Source organism: Arvicanthis niloticus, chromosome 1 (genome assembly GCF_011762505.2).
Source record: "Arvicanthis niloticus isolate mArvNil1 chromosome 1, mArvNil1.pat.X, whole genome shotgun sequence".
In the NCBI taxonomy this organism is placed as follows: Eukaryota; Metazoa; Chordata; class Mammalia; order Rodentia; family Muridae; genus Arvicanthis; species Arvicanthis niloticus.
The window spans coordinates 14,531,181-14,546,981 of record NC_047658.1 but is presented as its reverse complement, the minus strand read 5'-3'; the positions used below and the strand labels follow the sequence as shown (position 1 = coordinate 14,546,981).

Below are 15,801 nucleotides of genomic sequence, written 5' to 3'. Positions count from 1 at the left end.
TGAATTGTCCTAAGAGCTTTATTGAAGCTGTTGGTAATTTTAATACAGAAGAACTGATATACTTGTCAATATAGTCAGCAGAAAGGAAGGAATGGTGACAAAGGAGGATTTGAAGAATGCAGGAGATGGCTGAGGAAAGTCCCCAGGTGGGAGAATGGACTGAGTCTAATTCCCAGGGAAGGGGACTCTGTTCTTAGAGTGCTAGGTCAGGTTAGGGTGCAGATTAAGTAGTGGGCATCCACTTCTGCTGAATTACATTTTCTTGCTGACTCAAGAAGCAGAGAGAGGAAAAGACAGAAGTCAAGATGAGAGCCAGAGTTTGAAAAGAGGATGGTTTAGGAATGGATGCTAGCCAGGCATGGTGCTGCACACCTTAATGCCAGCACTCTAGGCTGAGGCAGGAGATTTCTGAGTTTGAAGCCAGCTGGGTCTACAGAGCCAGTTCCAAAACAGCCAGGGCCACACACACACACACAGACACACACACACACACAGAGAGAGAGAGAGAGAGAGAGAGAGAGAGAGAGAGAGAGAGAGAGAGAGAGAGAGATCCTGTCTCAAAACAAACAAACAAAATCATGAATGTGTTGCTAGAACCCAGCCTCTGCTCAGACCACAGTGTCTGCAGCAGCCCTTTTTTTCCCACTTCCTGAGACACATCTTTTTCAGGAAAAAGTAATTTATTACTAATTTGATTATAGTCAGGTTGTAGTTGAAACGATACAACGTCATGAAGACCTTCGGTTAGAAATATCTGAGGTTGGGATCCCCCACTTCAGAGATAGCATACATTAGACTAAAACTATTTCACATGAAAACATGTCTCAAATCTGTTTGTAAAAACTGAGGGACTATCACTCGGTGCTCCAGCAAAAGCTCTGGGTTAGAGGGACACCAGGCCAAACTCCAGCTTCTGGTGCTAGCAGCTTAGTGGCTTCAAAACCTTGAAGTTGGATCCTAGGTCTCTTTTGTCACAAGTTTCCCTCCTGGAGGAATTCCATGGAAAGTGATTTCAAAACAATGGCTTTCAAAAGAATTTACTGAAGCCTACATAAAGGTATATCTCTGTAATCCCAACACATGGCAGTGATGGAGGCTGGAGAACCAAGAGTTCGAGGTCCTCTTTGGCTACATAGAGTTGGAGGCCAGCCTGGGCTACATGAGATAATGTCTCAAAACAAAAACAAAAGCAAAACTAAAGCAAAAAATCCTAAACAAACAAAAAAAGAGAAGCAATAAGAATTTAAAGACTTCTAACAACAACAACAAAAAAACTATATATGTCCTGGCTTGGTAATGCCTGCCTGTAGTCTCATTGTTCAAGGGGCTCAGGAAAGAAGACCATGAGTTTGAGGCCAACCAGAATCACATAGAGAAACCCAGTTTTAAAAACGAAAGATAGAGGAGAAAAGATTGTTTAGCAATTGATGCTCTTCCACAGGGGGAGTGACCTAGTCACCATAGCGGATCTCAGCCTTCAGTTCCTCAGTGATATAGGTTGTTAGCATAGCCAAGAGCTTCTGCAGAATGTCCGGCTTGCTCTTGACGAGAGCAGTCAGCTGCCGAACATCTTTCCAATCCAAGTTCTTGATGATGGCTTTGGCTTTGTTTGCAAGTTTCTGCTGTTCGTCTGGTGGCAGCTTCATTAAGATCTCAGAAACGGGCTGTCCACTCTCCTTTCCATTGAACAGGCTCCACACTGGAAGACAAGGAAGGGCTCAATTAGTAAGCCTTATTCTCCAACAATGGCCTTTGTTTCTTGCCACTGTCATGACAAGTGGGCACATTCAGGAGCAGGTCACAGCAAGCTCAGCTTCTGCCAGGCACTCAGCAGGGCAAAGGTTGATGTGGTCTCTGGTCCATTTGGTCCAGATAATTGATACTCAAATTTGTTTCTTCCAATGCCCCCCACTTACACCCTCCCTACCTCTGAACTGGGCCAACTAAGATCCCCTTCATAGCTGAAGAACACCCCCACTCCTGTGACTCCCAGAACAATCTGTCTCCACAAAGGAAAAGCCAAGAGAGAAATGCATCTTCTAGGAAACCCCTTTTCATGAGAAGGCTGGGAGGCCGGGATGTTCCCATTGTGTGGCTGTCTTGGGGGTTCCATCGCTGTGATAAAACACCTGACAATAAACAACTTGGGGAGGAATGGGTTGACTTCATCTTAGAACTCAGATCCCACTCCATAACTGAGGGAAGTCAGATCAGGAACCTGGAGGCAGCAGCTGGTGCAGAGGCCACGGAGGAGCGCTGCTCACTGGCTTGCTCAGCCTGCTTTCCTATAGCACCCAGAGCCACCAGCTTAGGAATAGCAGAGCCCACAGTGAGCCAAGCTCTTCCACATTGATCATCAATCCAGAAAATGGAGGCTGGAGGGATGGCTCAGTGGTTAGGAGCACTGACTGCTCGCTCTTCCAAAGTTCTTGAGTTCAATTCCAAGCAACCACATGGTGGATCATAACCATTTGTAATGGAATCTGCTGACCTCTTCTGGTTTGTTTGAAGACACCTACAGTGTACTCATATAAATAAAATAAATCGTAAAAAAAAAAAAAAAAAAAAAAAAAAAAGAAAGAAAGAAAGAAAGAAAATGTACCACAGGCTTGACCACAGGCCAGTCAAATGAGATTTCCCCTTCCAAAATAACTCAAGCTTGTAATCAAGTCGATCAGTTCAATGGATAATAAGAAACATGCTCTTGAACTTATGAAATTCTGAAAGAACTCACATGGGAAATGAACATAGGCACAAGTCAAGTTTTTCTCTTTAGATTCTGTCATTCCTTTCCTCCAAACAAACCTAACATAATTTACCAGTTCTCTTTCCAAAAGGGGCTTTACTTTACTTTCTCTTACTTCTGATTTTGAGTTATGGAGCTAGGGGCAGTCTAGATCTTGATCCCCCTGCCTCAGCATCTCAGCTGTGTATCATAAGTGTATGCCAGCGACCTAGCCAAGTCAGAAAACATTATTTTTAGATTCTGCTTTCATTGTTTTTCCAGGTGCTTGGTATTGTGGGGTAAGGGTGGGAGAGCAGCTCGAGTGCCAGCAAGCTCTTAACAGACATGCATCCTGTCTGTCTGTCTGTCTGTCTGTCTGTCTGCCTTTCCTTATTTACATCTCAAACCCCCTCCTGATTCCCCCCAACAAAGTCCCTTCCTCCATGAAACATTGTTTTTAATTTTTATTTTTTAATTTTGTTTTATTGCTGCTGTAGTTTGTTTTCTAAGACAGGGTTTCTCTGTGTGCCAGACAACTACTGCCAGTGGGCACATTAGATCTGTATCTTTAAAGCCTCCCATAAATTGTATGTATCAAGAATCAGACAGTGACAGATGCAGCCTGGATAGACCTAGTGAGTCATTCCCAAGGGACAGAATATGGGCTGAGAAACCTAAATCTTAAGAGTGGAAAAACCCAGCACACATGACCTTGACCAACTTACCAAGGTCAGCATCACTGGAGATGCCACAGGATGTCATGTACCCCTGGACTGATGCAGAAGATACTTCACATCAGAACTTGTGAGAAGCTCATCCCACAACTGAGGATTTTATAAAACACCTGCCAGCACCCACCTCCCTCATTATCACGGTCAGGAAAACAAGGAAAGGCTAAGAAACTGTCACGGGTCAGAATAGACTAAGGAAATAAGGTTATAAAAGCAAAGTGTCAGGCTGCAGAGATGTCTCAGTGCTTAAGAAGTCCTGCAACCACATGGTGGCTCACAACCATGTGTAATGGAATCTGATGCCCTCTTCTGGTGTGTCTGAGGACAGCTACCTCATACTCATTTAAATAAGATAAAATTACAAAGTTTCATCACAGGGTGGTAATTTCCCACGCCTTTAATCCTGGCACTGGGAGGCACTTGGGAGCAGAGGTAGGGAATCTCTGAGTTTGACACCAGCCTGGTCTACAGAGCAAGTTCCAGGACAGCCAGGGCTACACAGAGAAACCCTGTCTCAAAAAACAAACAAACAAACAAACAAACATGTGTTAGCTGGGCATAGTGGCCACACCTTTAAATCCCAGTTCTTAGGAGGCAGATGCTAGGCAATCTCTGTGAGTTTAAAGCCAGCCTAATCTACATAGTCAAGTCCAGGACAGCCAGGGCTACATAGTGAGACTTTTCTCGAGTTAAAAAAAAAAAAAAAAAAAAAATAGTGGCAACTGGAAGAAAAGAAGGCCACTGAGTACTGTTCAGTCAAACAGAAATCTCACAGCACTGCATTAGTGCTGGCTGCTCAGTCCCCTCTTCCTACCAGGAAACACATTCCCACTAAAACTAAACCTGCATCACAGAAACTCAGGGGTTTTCTGTACAATCTTTGCAATTTTACATATAGCTATTATTATTCCAAAATGAAATGGCTTTTTTTTTCTCCCAGAAAAGGCATTTTTTTTTTAATGTTTTGTTTTTAATTCAAGTATCTGCACACAGATGCAAAGCAGATGAGGAGTCCTAGGCTGGACAAACACTGGTTACCCCTTTCACACAGAACAAGAGGAAAAGGTGTCTCTACACACTTTCCCCTCAAAGTGGGCACCCTCCTCACTCTGCTACAGCATCCAAGGGCCCCATCTTCCCTGCTGTGAGGTAGTCTGATAACCAGCTTACTAAGTTCCAGACTCCATCCCCTAAAGTGGGTTGAAGAAAAGAGTGCAGGCAAAACAGAAGGGTGAACATTTGGTGCTGGTAGTAGCAGCAATACTGGTGTCTAAGAATGAACACGGACCAAAAATAAACATGATTGTCCAGAGGTTCTTTGTGAACAGAGGACAAGATGGAACCAGAGCCTTGAGGGAGTGGGGCAGGGAGAAGCAACAGGACAGGAGCAAGGCTAGCTCGTTAGCGCCCCCTGGAGGAAGGGAAACGGCCTAGAGTGGAAGTCTGGGAGGCAAGTTAGTGCCCCATCTGCCTTTAGGTGGAAGCCAGAGAATAGGACTTCACTCAGGAGATAGGTGGTAACTCCCACCTGTCACTGCATCAGGTCACAGGTGAGAACAAGGTGGGTGGGGCCAACATCTTCCTACTTGGTGTAATTCAAGAAGCCTAACCAACCTAACACAGGATCCAGATAAGGTGGGGCAGAACGACTAAGAAACACATCTACTGATGGTTTGCAGGGTGAGAGACAACCTGGGATCTAAGCATCCACTGCACTGATCACACCTTCTGCTGTCTGGTCAGCCAATGGGGTTTATCAGAATGAGGTGGGGCTGGGCCCCTTAGGGTCAAAGAATGTTCCCAGGACCCTCTAAGAAGCCAGGAAGAGCAGAGCAGAAGGGACCAGCAAAACAAAGTGCCCAGAGAGCAGTGTGTCTGAGGGAGAGGCACAGCAGGACAGGCTGTGGCTAAATGGAAGTTAGCCTTGGCAGGAGAGGACAGGAGTGTGTTGGGGCAGAGGACACAGGGGGCACTGAGAAGAATCCTGCTCCCTTGGTGCTTCAGAGCCAGCAGCTGCTGTGGTAGTGTGTAGTGGGGGGTGGGGAGGAGCCTCGGAGCACAGCTTCTGGTCCCAAGGGAAAGCTGCTCCTTGATGATCAAGAAACAGATAGCCCTGCACATGGTCACTGCTTCTTTGAAGACCCCTGGGAGATGCCCTCCTCTTTGCTTGTTTTAATACAGGGAACACCATGATTGGACTTCCAGCACTCTGGAGGCTGAGGCATGAGGAACTCAGATTTGAGGTACAATTTGGGATATGTGGTTTCAGACCAGCGTGACATCCACAGAGATCATAGCTCAAAATATAGGAGGGACTGGAGAGTTTGTTCAGTGGTTAAGAGCAGGGCACTGGCTGCACTTGCTGAGGGATAAAGTTTGATTCCCAGAACCCAAGGGGAAAGGGTTCCTGGCATTGGAGGAAAGGTACCCTGAAGCTTTGAGAAATACAAACACCAAGGGCAAGAGAATCCTCCATTACACAGACACTCAGAAGCTGTAGTTCTGACAGGACAAACCATAGAGACAGGACAGGGCCTTGTGAACTCTCTGCACAGGCCATGTGGTAGACACCATTCTTACCAGGTCATTCTTCCATGTGTTTCCAAAAACCTCAAGCATGCTGGAGGCCTGAAACATACTATGTAGCCCAGGCTAACCTTGAACTTCCAATGTTCCTGCCTCGCAGGGGCAGGGATGACAGGCCTGAAACTTGACATTTTATGGTAGCCCGATGGCTGGTTGTACCTGTAAAATCAATCTCACTCACCAAAACCAGCCACGCCACCAAATAAAGTCATTAACCCCGAAGCCACAAGACCCATTTCAGGCTGCTTGATGGCTGCCTTCATCTTCTTCTCCTTGGCTATGAGGCACAGAAGCTCTATGATGTCCTTTACCTCGTTGGGCATCTCAGCAGATCCTAAAAGATGATTCAAAGAGATAGGTGGGGTTTTTTTGCGTTTGCTCATCTTCTATGCTTTTTTTTTAAGTGTGTACATGTGTTCTGCTGTATGTATGTCTGTGCCCTCAGAAGACAGAGATCCCCTGAACTGCAGTTACAGATCATTGTGAGATACCATGTGGGTGCTGGGAATGGAACCTAGGTTATCTGGAAGGATAGACAGTTCTCTTAACCTCTGAGTCATCTCTCCAGTCCATGTTTTCATGTTTATGTGTTTGTTTGTTGAGATAAAGGCTTGCTACGTATTCCAGACCAATCTAGACTCATAATCATTTTCTCTTGGACTTCTGAGTGCTGGGATAATAACACAGATAATACCACCATACCTCACGGCTGAAAGGGAGTTTTAATACACTTATTCATATGTTAACACAGCATAACACTTTATAGCATTTTAGGAAGAGCTCCCATCTTCTGGGAAGAGTTGCTTGGCCGTGTGTGTGCCTGACAGGCACACAGCCTTCTGCTTCTCTGAAGCCAAGAGGCTGGGCATGAGCTAACACGCTACAGAAGCTGCCAAGTGGATGAAAGGTCTTTTCTGCCCTCTGATTAACTTCAGACTTGTGTCAAATGAGGAAGCGGCCTCAGCCACAGACTTCACCAGCCCCTAGCAAGCTAAGCCTAACCTCTCACACCAGCACCTTCACAGTGGCTCACGCAACCTCCAATGTATAAAGTTTCTGCCAGCTCTAGAGAGGCTTTCACAGGCCACCATCATCCTGGTTTGGCCCTCCCAGACTGTTCAGGCAGTCTGGCAAACATAGTTCTAAATCCGAAAACTTTGGGTCCTCAAGTTTGGTCCAGGTCCTTGAAAAACTGTCAACAATGGAGGAGGAGTAGATTCTGTCCTGTATCAGAGAGACTGACAAAGACACCCTGCTTAGGAACCAACACCCTTTCAAGTGGCTCACAAAATCTTCAAAGTTTAAAGGCTGAAGGAAACAGAAAACTCAAAACCAGATGGCCCCTTGATGTGACAAGATATTTAAGCCAAGCCAGAAAGTGGGGAAAGGACAAGACTCTGAGGCCACACTGGCACTTGACTGCTGGGTGACCTGGAGACAAGAGCCAGACACTTAGCATGAAGATGGAGTGAAAATGGAGCTGTAAATACAATTCTATATGGGAGACCATATGTCTGACATGAACAGTGCTGTAGAGAAGAGATAAAAGATGGAGAGAGACCACTTATAGGCTGGGACCTTTTAAAGGATGAGCAAGGGGATACAGAGTGATTGACTGATGAGACAGCAATGGTGGTACTGCAGAGCCTGTTGGGACATTACAGGCAGAACCAAGACCAAGGTTTGGTTCCACAAGGCAGAACTCCCAGTACATGGGAAGATAAAGCAGGAGGATTATGAACCCTTGGCCAGCCTCAATTAGAGAGCTAGACTGTCTATCAAGATAAAAAGAATAATGATTATTTAGTTAATTAATAATAAAGAAAACCAGGAATCGTATGAATTACCAAGATGAAACAATCACAGAACAAAATAATGCCAACATCTCCTGAGGCTTGGCATGGTGGCTCATAGACACAATTTTGGCACTTGGTAAGTAGAAGAAGAAAGGTCAGATGACTCTGAGACCAGCCTGGGCTACACAGTGGGATCCAGATTGCCTGCCCTACAAGCAAACAAGAGCCTTCCAGGAGCTTGCAAGATACAGAAAACAACAGACAGCTGTGAAAAACAGTGATCCTGAGAGCAGTTTGCTAGGATGCACTGTGTTGCTAGCTGAGAAGTGACAGACAGAGGCACAGCTATAGGTGAGGTTCCCAGTGCCCCACAGAGAGGCTGGTGGGTAAGGAGAGCCCACAGACTGACAGGCCACCTCAAAAGGCTGCTGAAAAAAGCAGCAGAAGTGATACTTCTAAGAGACACTTCCTGCTCCAAGGAGGCTGAGGCATTACTCAGCTGAGGGAACTTCCTGAGGGAGTCCTAGGCTACTGTCAGCAGCTTGACGTTCTTCTGGGCTTTGGTGGGTTTCTCTTGATACCCAAGAACTATGCAGAATCAGAATCTCTTAATGTAAAATTGTCCCTCAGACTCTGGGAGTTCTGGGCTCCTATAAGGAACCCATGGAGCCACCATACTGCCACAAAGGCTATATAAGAACTTCTGGACATTGTATGTTGTGCTCTAGGCCTGGAAATGTCTCATTTTCTCACTTCCACTTCTTTTGAGACTTCTTTACTTGCTATGTAGCCCAGGCTAACCTAGAATCCAGGCTCCATCTGTATCAGCCTCCTAATCCCCAGTACTGTAGGTTTGTGCTGTAGTCTCTGGCTTCCTTATCCATTTTGATAAACTTTAGATAAATACATTCCTTTCAAAACATTAATACTCCACCACCAATCTGTAAAGTAGCTAACCACTTCCTAGTTTAGCTTTTGTGTACTACCAGTTTTGGGGGATTTTTGTCAGGTGCAGCCCAGGTCTCAGAGGACTGGAGGACACCACACAGAGTAAGATATGCAAGGTTTGTGGAGATCTGGTTCTGAGGGCCAGCTTCACACCAGCACACAGGTACCACTCCAAAAACGAAGAATAAGGATCTTCACCCTCAAAATAGTGTATTCCTATGAGACAAGGCATGGGAAGGAGTTAGGACAGAGATGCACACAGCAGCCCCGTCATCCATAAGGAATACATTCGGAGACTCCAGCAGGTGCCTGAGAACACGGTTAATCAGTCCTTTCAGCCTTTATTCTGGTGTCTTTGCATTGTAACTCCTAAGCTTTGGGGCCATTTTTTTTTTTTTTTTTTTGGTTTTTCGAGACAGGGTTTCTCCTGGAACTTCGGGCTGTCCTGGAACTCACTCTGTAGACCAGGCTGGCCTTGAACTCAGAAATCCACCTGCCTCTGCCTCCCAAATGCTGGGATTAAAGGCGTGCGCCACCACCGCCCGGCTGGGGCCATTATTAAATAAAACGAGGTTACCTGAGTTCATCACAGGATTCAGAATGAAATTCTAACCATACAGAACAGCCCATGATGTAAAACTTATATAGTGTTCAAAACTCATGAATTGTTTATTTCTGAAATGTTTTCTCTTACTATCTGGCTGTGGGTATCCAGAACTACAGAATGTAAAACCGTGGACGGGGGTGTGGTACCGTACTCACCCATTTCACCCTCGATTAGATTACCTACTCAGAGGATTATCTACCTCCAGACTTGCTCTGAATAACTTTAAGTCAAAACCCATAGAGCAGACAATGAGGCAACGTGCACATGCCATTCTCAACCTCTACCAAGCCCAGACAAGCTTTGCCAGGAGACAAACCAGGCTCTTTAGCGGGTGTCAGGGCAGGAGAGCTGAGCAAGAAAGGTTCCACTCCAGCTGGGCTTCTGCAGTCTCTGACTGCATGCAGGGCTGCTTAGATTTCCTGAATAATATTTCAGAAGTTATGGCAGCAACAGGCTTTTGTTGTGAAAGAAAGGTTTGGGACCCTGAGTCTGTGTGAAAGCATTTCACTTCCTGTATTCTTCAGGCTCAAGAGACTGCAAGGTAACATGTCCCATTCTCCTCTTCCCAGAGTCACCTCTGTCTGTGAGAAAAAAGATCAGGGTGCAGAAGACAGGACCTTCCCACAGAAGCACAAGTATTTCAATAATGCTGTCCTTGAAACAGGTCCTGGTCACTGGAAATCCATCTGTCAGCCACAGGGAAGACAAATGCTAACTGGGAGCCCTGATGTCTTACAGTCACCAAGACTGCTGGGAAGATGACAGCAGGGCTCTGGGACATACACAGAGGAGGTGAAGACTCAAACCTTTGGACAGCAGCCTGACCTGAGTCCAATCAAGTTGTGAGGGACAGAGGAGGAGGCCTCAGAGTAACATGGGGCTCCATGTTGTTTATAGCAATCATGGACAAAGCTGGGCTTCAAATCCCCAGTGTAGAGGAAGGAAGTGTGTGTGTGGGGGGGGGGGGGGGCGGGTGGAGAAAACGGGGAGAAACAAACCAGAAACTGAGTGGAAAACAGGTTTTTGGCCAAAAATCACTATCCTGCTCCCCTCTCTGGGATTTACAGATTCCAAGCTGCACTCTGTCCCCTGTAAAGTTCACCATCTTTTCCCACCCCACAAAATTGTATAATTACTTGACTGCTGGTGTTCAAAAATCAGAAGATGTCGAGGTGTGCTGGCTCCCTCCTGTAACCCCAGCATGGGGCAGGCTACGGTAGGACTCCCAGATCAAGACCAGGCAAGGTTACATAGTGAGATCCTGTCTCAAAATAACAGCAATAATAAAATCTTACATACTTCTTAGGCCTTATTGATTCTCTTGAAAGATCAGAAGTGGTGAGTGGTAGGTTCACTACATGGCTGGCAGACTGAGCTAACCTGGGGCAGACACCCAGCACTCAGCAGTGCAGTGCCCTCTGCACTGGGCCTTGCATGCACCCTTAGTCATAGAAGACCGCTTCTCAGCAACAGCTCCAACTAATCTGGCCTTTAGAGCCCCTAACATAACTTCCTGGCCATCCCTAACTAGAGCCCAGGTTCCCTACTGCTCTGGGCCAAGCATTGTGGTCCCCTAGGAGCTAGGCATACACTGTGGGAGCCACTGCACTGCGCATGCGGACTCCGGAGCACCTAGGCTGCAGCTGAAAGTGCATGGAGCTGCTCACTACTCTGACCTTGGCGCTGCAGCTTAGGACTGGCAATGTTTCGGCTCCTTTGCACTGAGATGAACAGCTCCAGCAGTGTGCCTGACACCTTAGGGTCCCTACCGGCTCCGCAGATTCCGGCCTCCCTGCATGCACCTTTACAGTGCTGGAGTCTGGGACTACCCGGGCACTGAGGCCGGCTCTGCTCTGCCAGCTACAGAGAGACTTTATTAAGTTACTGCCACTCTGACTCTGCCCTCTCACCTCCTGAATCCTCTGGATTTCTGGGTTGCCTGGAGTAATGATCTCTAGAGTCCTCGTCATGTAAGTAAACAGCTGGATAGCTGTCTTCAATGGCGACCTCTATTGCCTGTTAGGAAGCGATGGCCTTGGGGGAACGGGGAGAGTCTGAAGAGGACTTTGTGTCACATGGACATGCTGCCTCCCATTCCAACCCTCTGCCTGGCCACCCCCACTCAATGCCCAACCTCACGTTTAGGATCTGGAACCGCTCCTGGAAGGTTCTCCTGGGTCGCTCTCTGCGCTGGATCTGTGATCTGCCAGGGCCCTTTTCCCCACACAAGATCCTGGGCGTGGGAGATGCTACAGGAGGCTGAGCTGTCAGGAGCTGTGTGGGGCTCTCAGGGGCTGATGTAGCTTTCAGACCTCCTAGGGTCAGAAAAGAGCCCACTCCACTTGCAGGGCAAAGAAAGCCACTCGGGAGGAAAGCAAAGAGTAACAGAAAAAAAGATCAAGAGAGGCCCAGGAAACAGTCCCCGACTCCTGGCCCCAAGGACGCTAGGCAGCTCTATATACTATAGATCCTGGAACTATGCCAAATCTGAAAACTCTCCCAATAGTGTGAACTTTAACCCTGAGTAAAGTCTTGCTGAGTAGGCGCGGTTGTCCTTGACAAACTAGATGCAGAGGGGCTGGACTAGCCAATGCCACCCAAATGAAAAGTGTAGCGAGTGAACTCCAGCCTAGGTCCAAGTGGCCCCTAATGCGATCTGCCTTGTGGGGGAGGTGAAGACCGGCTGCAGGAATACAAATGATTTCCTATGCAAAGTCATATTATTTGTTTTCTGTCTTCTTAAAAAGCTTCTGAGTCCTTTTAATATCAAGATTCTCCCGGCTGGAGTGGGAAATTCTGTGCGCTTTCGAGTAGGAGCTTTTGCCTGACTTTGGGTGACTATCAAGAGCCAACTGAGGCTAAGAATAGATTAGCTCCCTGCTCTCAGTAGATCTAAGGAGAAAAGCACTTCAGTGTGCCTGCGGGCAGCGCCCTCTAGTGGCACGTTCGAGATTCTGACTTGCCTGTTGTCTCCTTTGCCTAAGTACCCTAAGAACACAGTGGATTTGAATTTGTGGCAATCCTTCTGCCTCTTCCTCCCAAGTAGTGGGATTAAAATCATGCAACACCACAGCCAAATAGTACTTTTTTTTAAGAATGGAAAAAGAATTAGACCCTACTTCAAACCCCACTGATGAATATTAGATTTCCAAATATGGTGTGTAGAGCTGACTTCTGGATGAACCCTTGGGAATATGTCACAGATGGCTGTAAGGGGCCGTTGGAAGATTATAATGCCATAAAAGATTGAAAAATAAATCCATCTTCAAGGTCACCTTGGGTTACATATGGAGTTTATGCCTCAAAAACTACCATACACAGGGAGAGATGCTTCACTGGCTAAGAGCACTGCTCTTCCAGGGGACCCGGGCTCAATTTCCAGTACTTACATGCCAGCTTACAATGATTTGTAACTCTAGTTCTAGGCGATATGACACCTTCTTCTTGCCTCAGGGTCCTGCACTCATGTGCATATACTCAAATGCTCACATACCTACATGTAATTGAAAAAGAATAAAGATAAACATTAATATAAAAGCACACACACACACACACACACATACATCCCCCGGACCCAGCTTCCTTCTTAGGTAGGGTTTCATTGCTTTGAAGAGATCCAATGACCAAGGTAACTCTTATAAATGCAAACATGTAATTGGGGCTGGCTTACGGTTTCAGAGATTCAGTCCACTATCATTATGGTGGGAAGCATGGCTGGTGTATCTAATGTCCTTAGCAAAATGGTAAGTACCGTGACCTTCAGGACAGCTCTTAAGGCTGTGGCAAAGAACTCTGAAAACACAGGACCACACACCATGCCCACCTTACCAGATACTTCTTAGTCCAGTCACACTGAAAGTTAAGTAAACCATCACAGACCACTGTGGCTTTAGATTATCTTGAGAAATGAAAACCCTCATATCCTGAACTGCACACCCAGCTTTTAGGCCATTCATGCTTCCCACAAGAGAATGAAGTCTATGGAAAGTCCCAGAAGATATGCCCATGCCAGTGCTACACTCTGGGAAGATGGCTCTTACCTCATGCCATTCAAGCACTGTCCCCTGCAGAACCCACTGAAGGCTAAGTCAACAGATGTTGATGGAGGGCCAGGTGCCCAGTCCTGGGAAGCATGGAGGCCCCCACTACAAATAACACTACTGTGTGTTGTCTCTGTGTGTGTGTTGTCTGTGTGTGTTTGGGGGGAGGGCACAGGGCAGAATGTATGTGAACAAGAATGCATGTGCCACTGAGGCAATGACCACCGACACCACAGGAACTGAAATTATAGGTGATTATGAACTACCCTGTGTGGGTGCTAGGAATCAGGCTGAGGTCGCCTGATTTCTGTGTTCTTAACTTTTAAAAACAATCCATTGCCGGGCGGTGGTGGCGCAGGCCTTTAATCCCAGCACTTGGGAGGCAGAGGCAGGCGGATTTCTGAGTTCAAGGCCAGCCTGGTCTACAGAGTGAGTTCCAGGACAGCCAGGACTACACAGAGAAACCCTGTCTCAAAAAAAAAAAAAAAAAAAAACCAATCCATTCAGTCTTGGACAGGTGAATTTTTAGTCTATTCAACTCTAGCAGCTAACCAACTGGAGTGGAGGCTGAAACACACTGGGCACAGAAATGCTGAAAACACACACACACACACACACACACACACACACACACATTATCCAGCATTGAAGACCTGCTGTTTGAGCCTTCCAAAAGGCTTTGGAATCTGCAGGTGACTCTGAGTCTGCCTCTGGAGCTGGGTCTCTGGGGATGGATGCATAAGTGAACTCACACCTGTTAAGGTCATCTTCATGTAACTGACAGGGACATTTTCTCCCCACCTTACTCCATCTCTCCCTCGCCTATAGCCTCCTGACTGTAACATGTCAGCTACCTTACAGTGGGTAGGCTTCCAGTGCCATTCCTTCCCCAATCCCATGCTGGAAGTCCTCTCATGGCAAAGCCCAGAGTTCTGTCTCGTGTTCCCATCCCTCTGGAACAGGGTGACTTTAGTGTGGAAGATCATCTTTGGGTCTGGAATTCAGGGACATACTGAGATTCTTTTGCAGGGGACAGGCACCCCCTTGTTGGGTGCCAGGCCTAAACCCACTGATTTCTCTGAGGCATAAATCCTTTCCTCAGGCTCACATTGTTCTGAGGACCAGAGTCACACACTTTGCATTTGCACTGCTGGTGCCAGGTTCACCAAGATGGGCCAAAGCAAGCCAAGTGATGTCTGTTAAGCAGCTCCTTGGAATAGCTGCAGAAACCTACCGTTTGCAAAGCAACTTGCCACTAGGCAGTAGACAACGGGGTTCTCAGGAAGGAGGGGGGACTGTGCCCAGAAATGCCTGACACAAGTGTGCCCTGCTCTCTGTGTCTTAGCCTCTAAAGCAAAAGCTGGCAGCATCTGTGTGGGGGCTACACCCCTCCTCCCTGCAGAGGAGCCAGGGGAACAAAAAGCCCAGCCTCCCTTTCAGGGCAGGGGACAACTATACACCCAGGAAATCATGTCTGTGGATTTGAAAGGAATGAGGACCAAACAATGCCTGTTGTTTGCACTAAGCTGCTTTCTTTCTAAGTTTCATCCTGTCATTTGCATGCTGTTTCAATGACATTAATGAATCACGGTCGGGTTTTTGTTTTGTTTACACAGAAATAGAAATTTTCCTGTCCTTTATTATTGAGATAATCGCCCCACCAGGATACACAGGAGAGCCAGACACCAGCTTCCTTTTTGCTGGGCTGGATGGAGAGTCCATTCCCCACCTACCCTGACTTCAGCCCTCTCACATTCTTAGGGCCTTGTGGTTTGTTTGTGAGAGCCATGCCCTCAGAACCTCACTGGAGGGGGGGGGAGGAATTCTAGGCAGGTGCTCTGCCACTGAGTCACACCTCCAACCCCCTCACTAGTGGCTTTTTTGTTTGTTTGGGTTTTTTGGGTTTTCTGGTTTTTCGAGACAGGGTTTCTCAGTGTAAGCCTGGGTATCCTGGAACTCACTCTGTAGACCAGGCTGGCCTCGAACTCAGAAATCCGCCTGCCTCTGCCTCCCAAGTGCTGGGATTAAAGGCATGCGCCACCACTGCCTGGCTCACTAGTGGCTTTTAGGCAAGCATCCTGCCACTGACCCATGGACCCTCCCTCTCATTCTAGGCAAATGGTCTGCTTCTAAGCATACCTCAGCTCCTCACTGCTAGATTCTAGGCAAGGCCCTTCACCAACTAGTGTCACTAGTACCTTGATGCAAGCTGTACTGCTGAGTCATGTCCCCAAATCCCTCACTACTGAACACTAAGGTTTTCAAACTGACTGACACCCGCAGTCACTTACTCACTGGTGGATTCTAGGCAGGCATCCTGTCACCTGAGTCCCCATCCACCCTTCTTCACCTGAGTCCTCCCACACGA

At 47.1% G+C, this 15,801-nt stretch overlaps 1 protein-coding gene across 3 annotated transcripts; it reads right to left on the bottom strand.

Moving 5' to 3' along the window:
- On the bottom strand, nucleotides 1–11,851 carry LOC143433751 (protein C19orf12 homolog). Of its 3 annotated transcripts, none has more exons than XM_076932428.1 (3): nucleotides 11,528–11,851; nucleotides 6,224–6,376; nucleotides 1–1,699 (listed from the first exon to the last, which is right to left on the bottom strand). In XM_076932428.1, exons 2-3 carry the CDS (start codon nucleotides 6,363–6,365, stop codon nucleotides 1,452–1,454), a joined length of 390 nt encoding a protein of 129 aa, XP_076788543.1. In that variant the 5' UTR covers nucleotides 6,366–6,376; nucleotides 11,528–11,851; the 3' UTR covers nucleotides 1–1,451. The 3 variants fall into 3 exon arrangements, with proteins under 3 accessions (XP_076788543.1, XP_076788532.1, XP_076788552.1); XM_076932417.1 differs by having other exon boundaries at nucleotides 11,533–11,850; XM_076932437.1 differs by lacking the exon at nucleotides 11,528–11,851 and adding an exon at nucleotides 11,304–11,441.
- Between the last annotated feature and the right edge of the window lie 3,950 nt (nucleotides 11,852–15,801).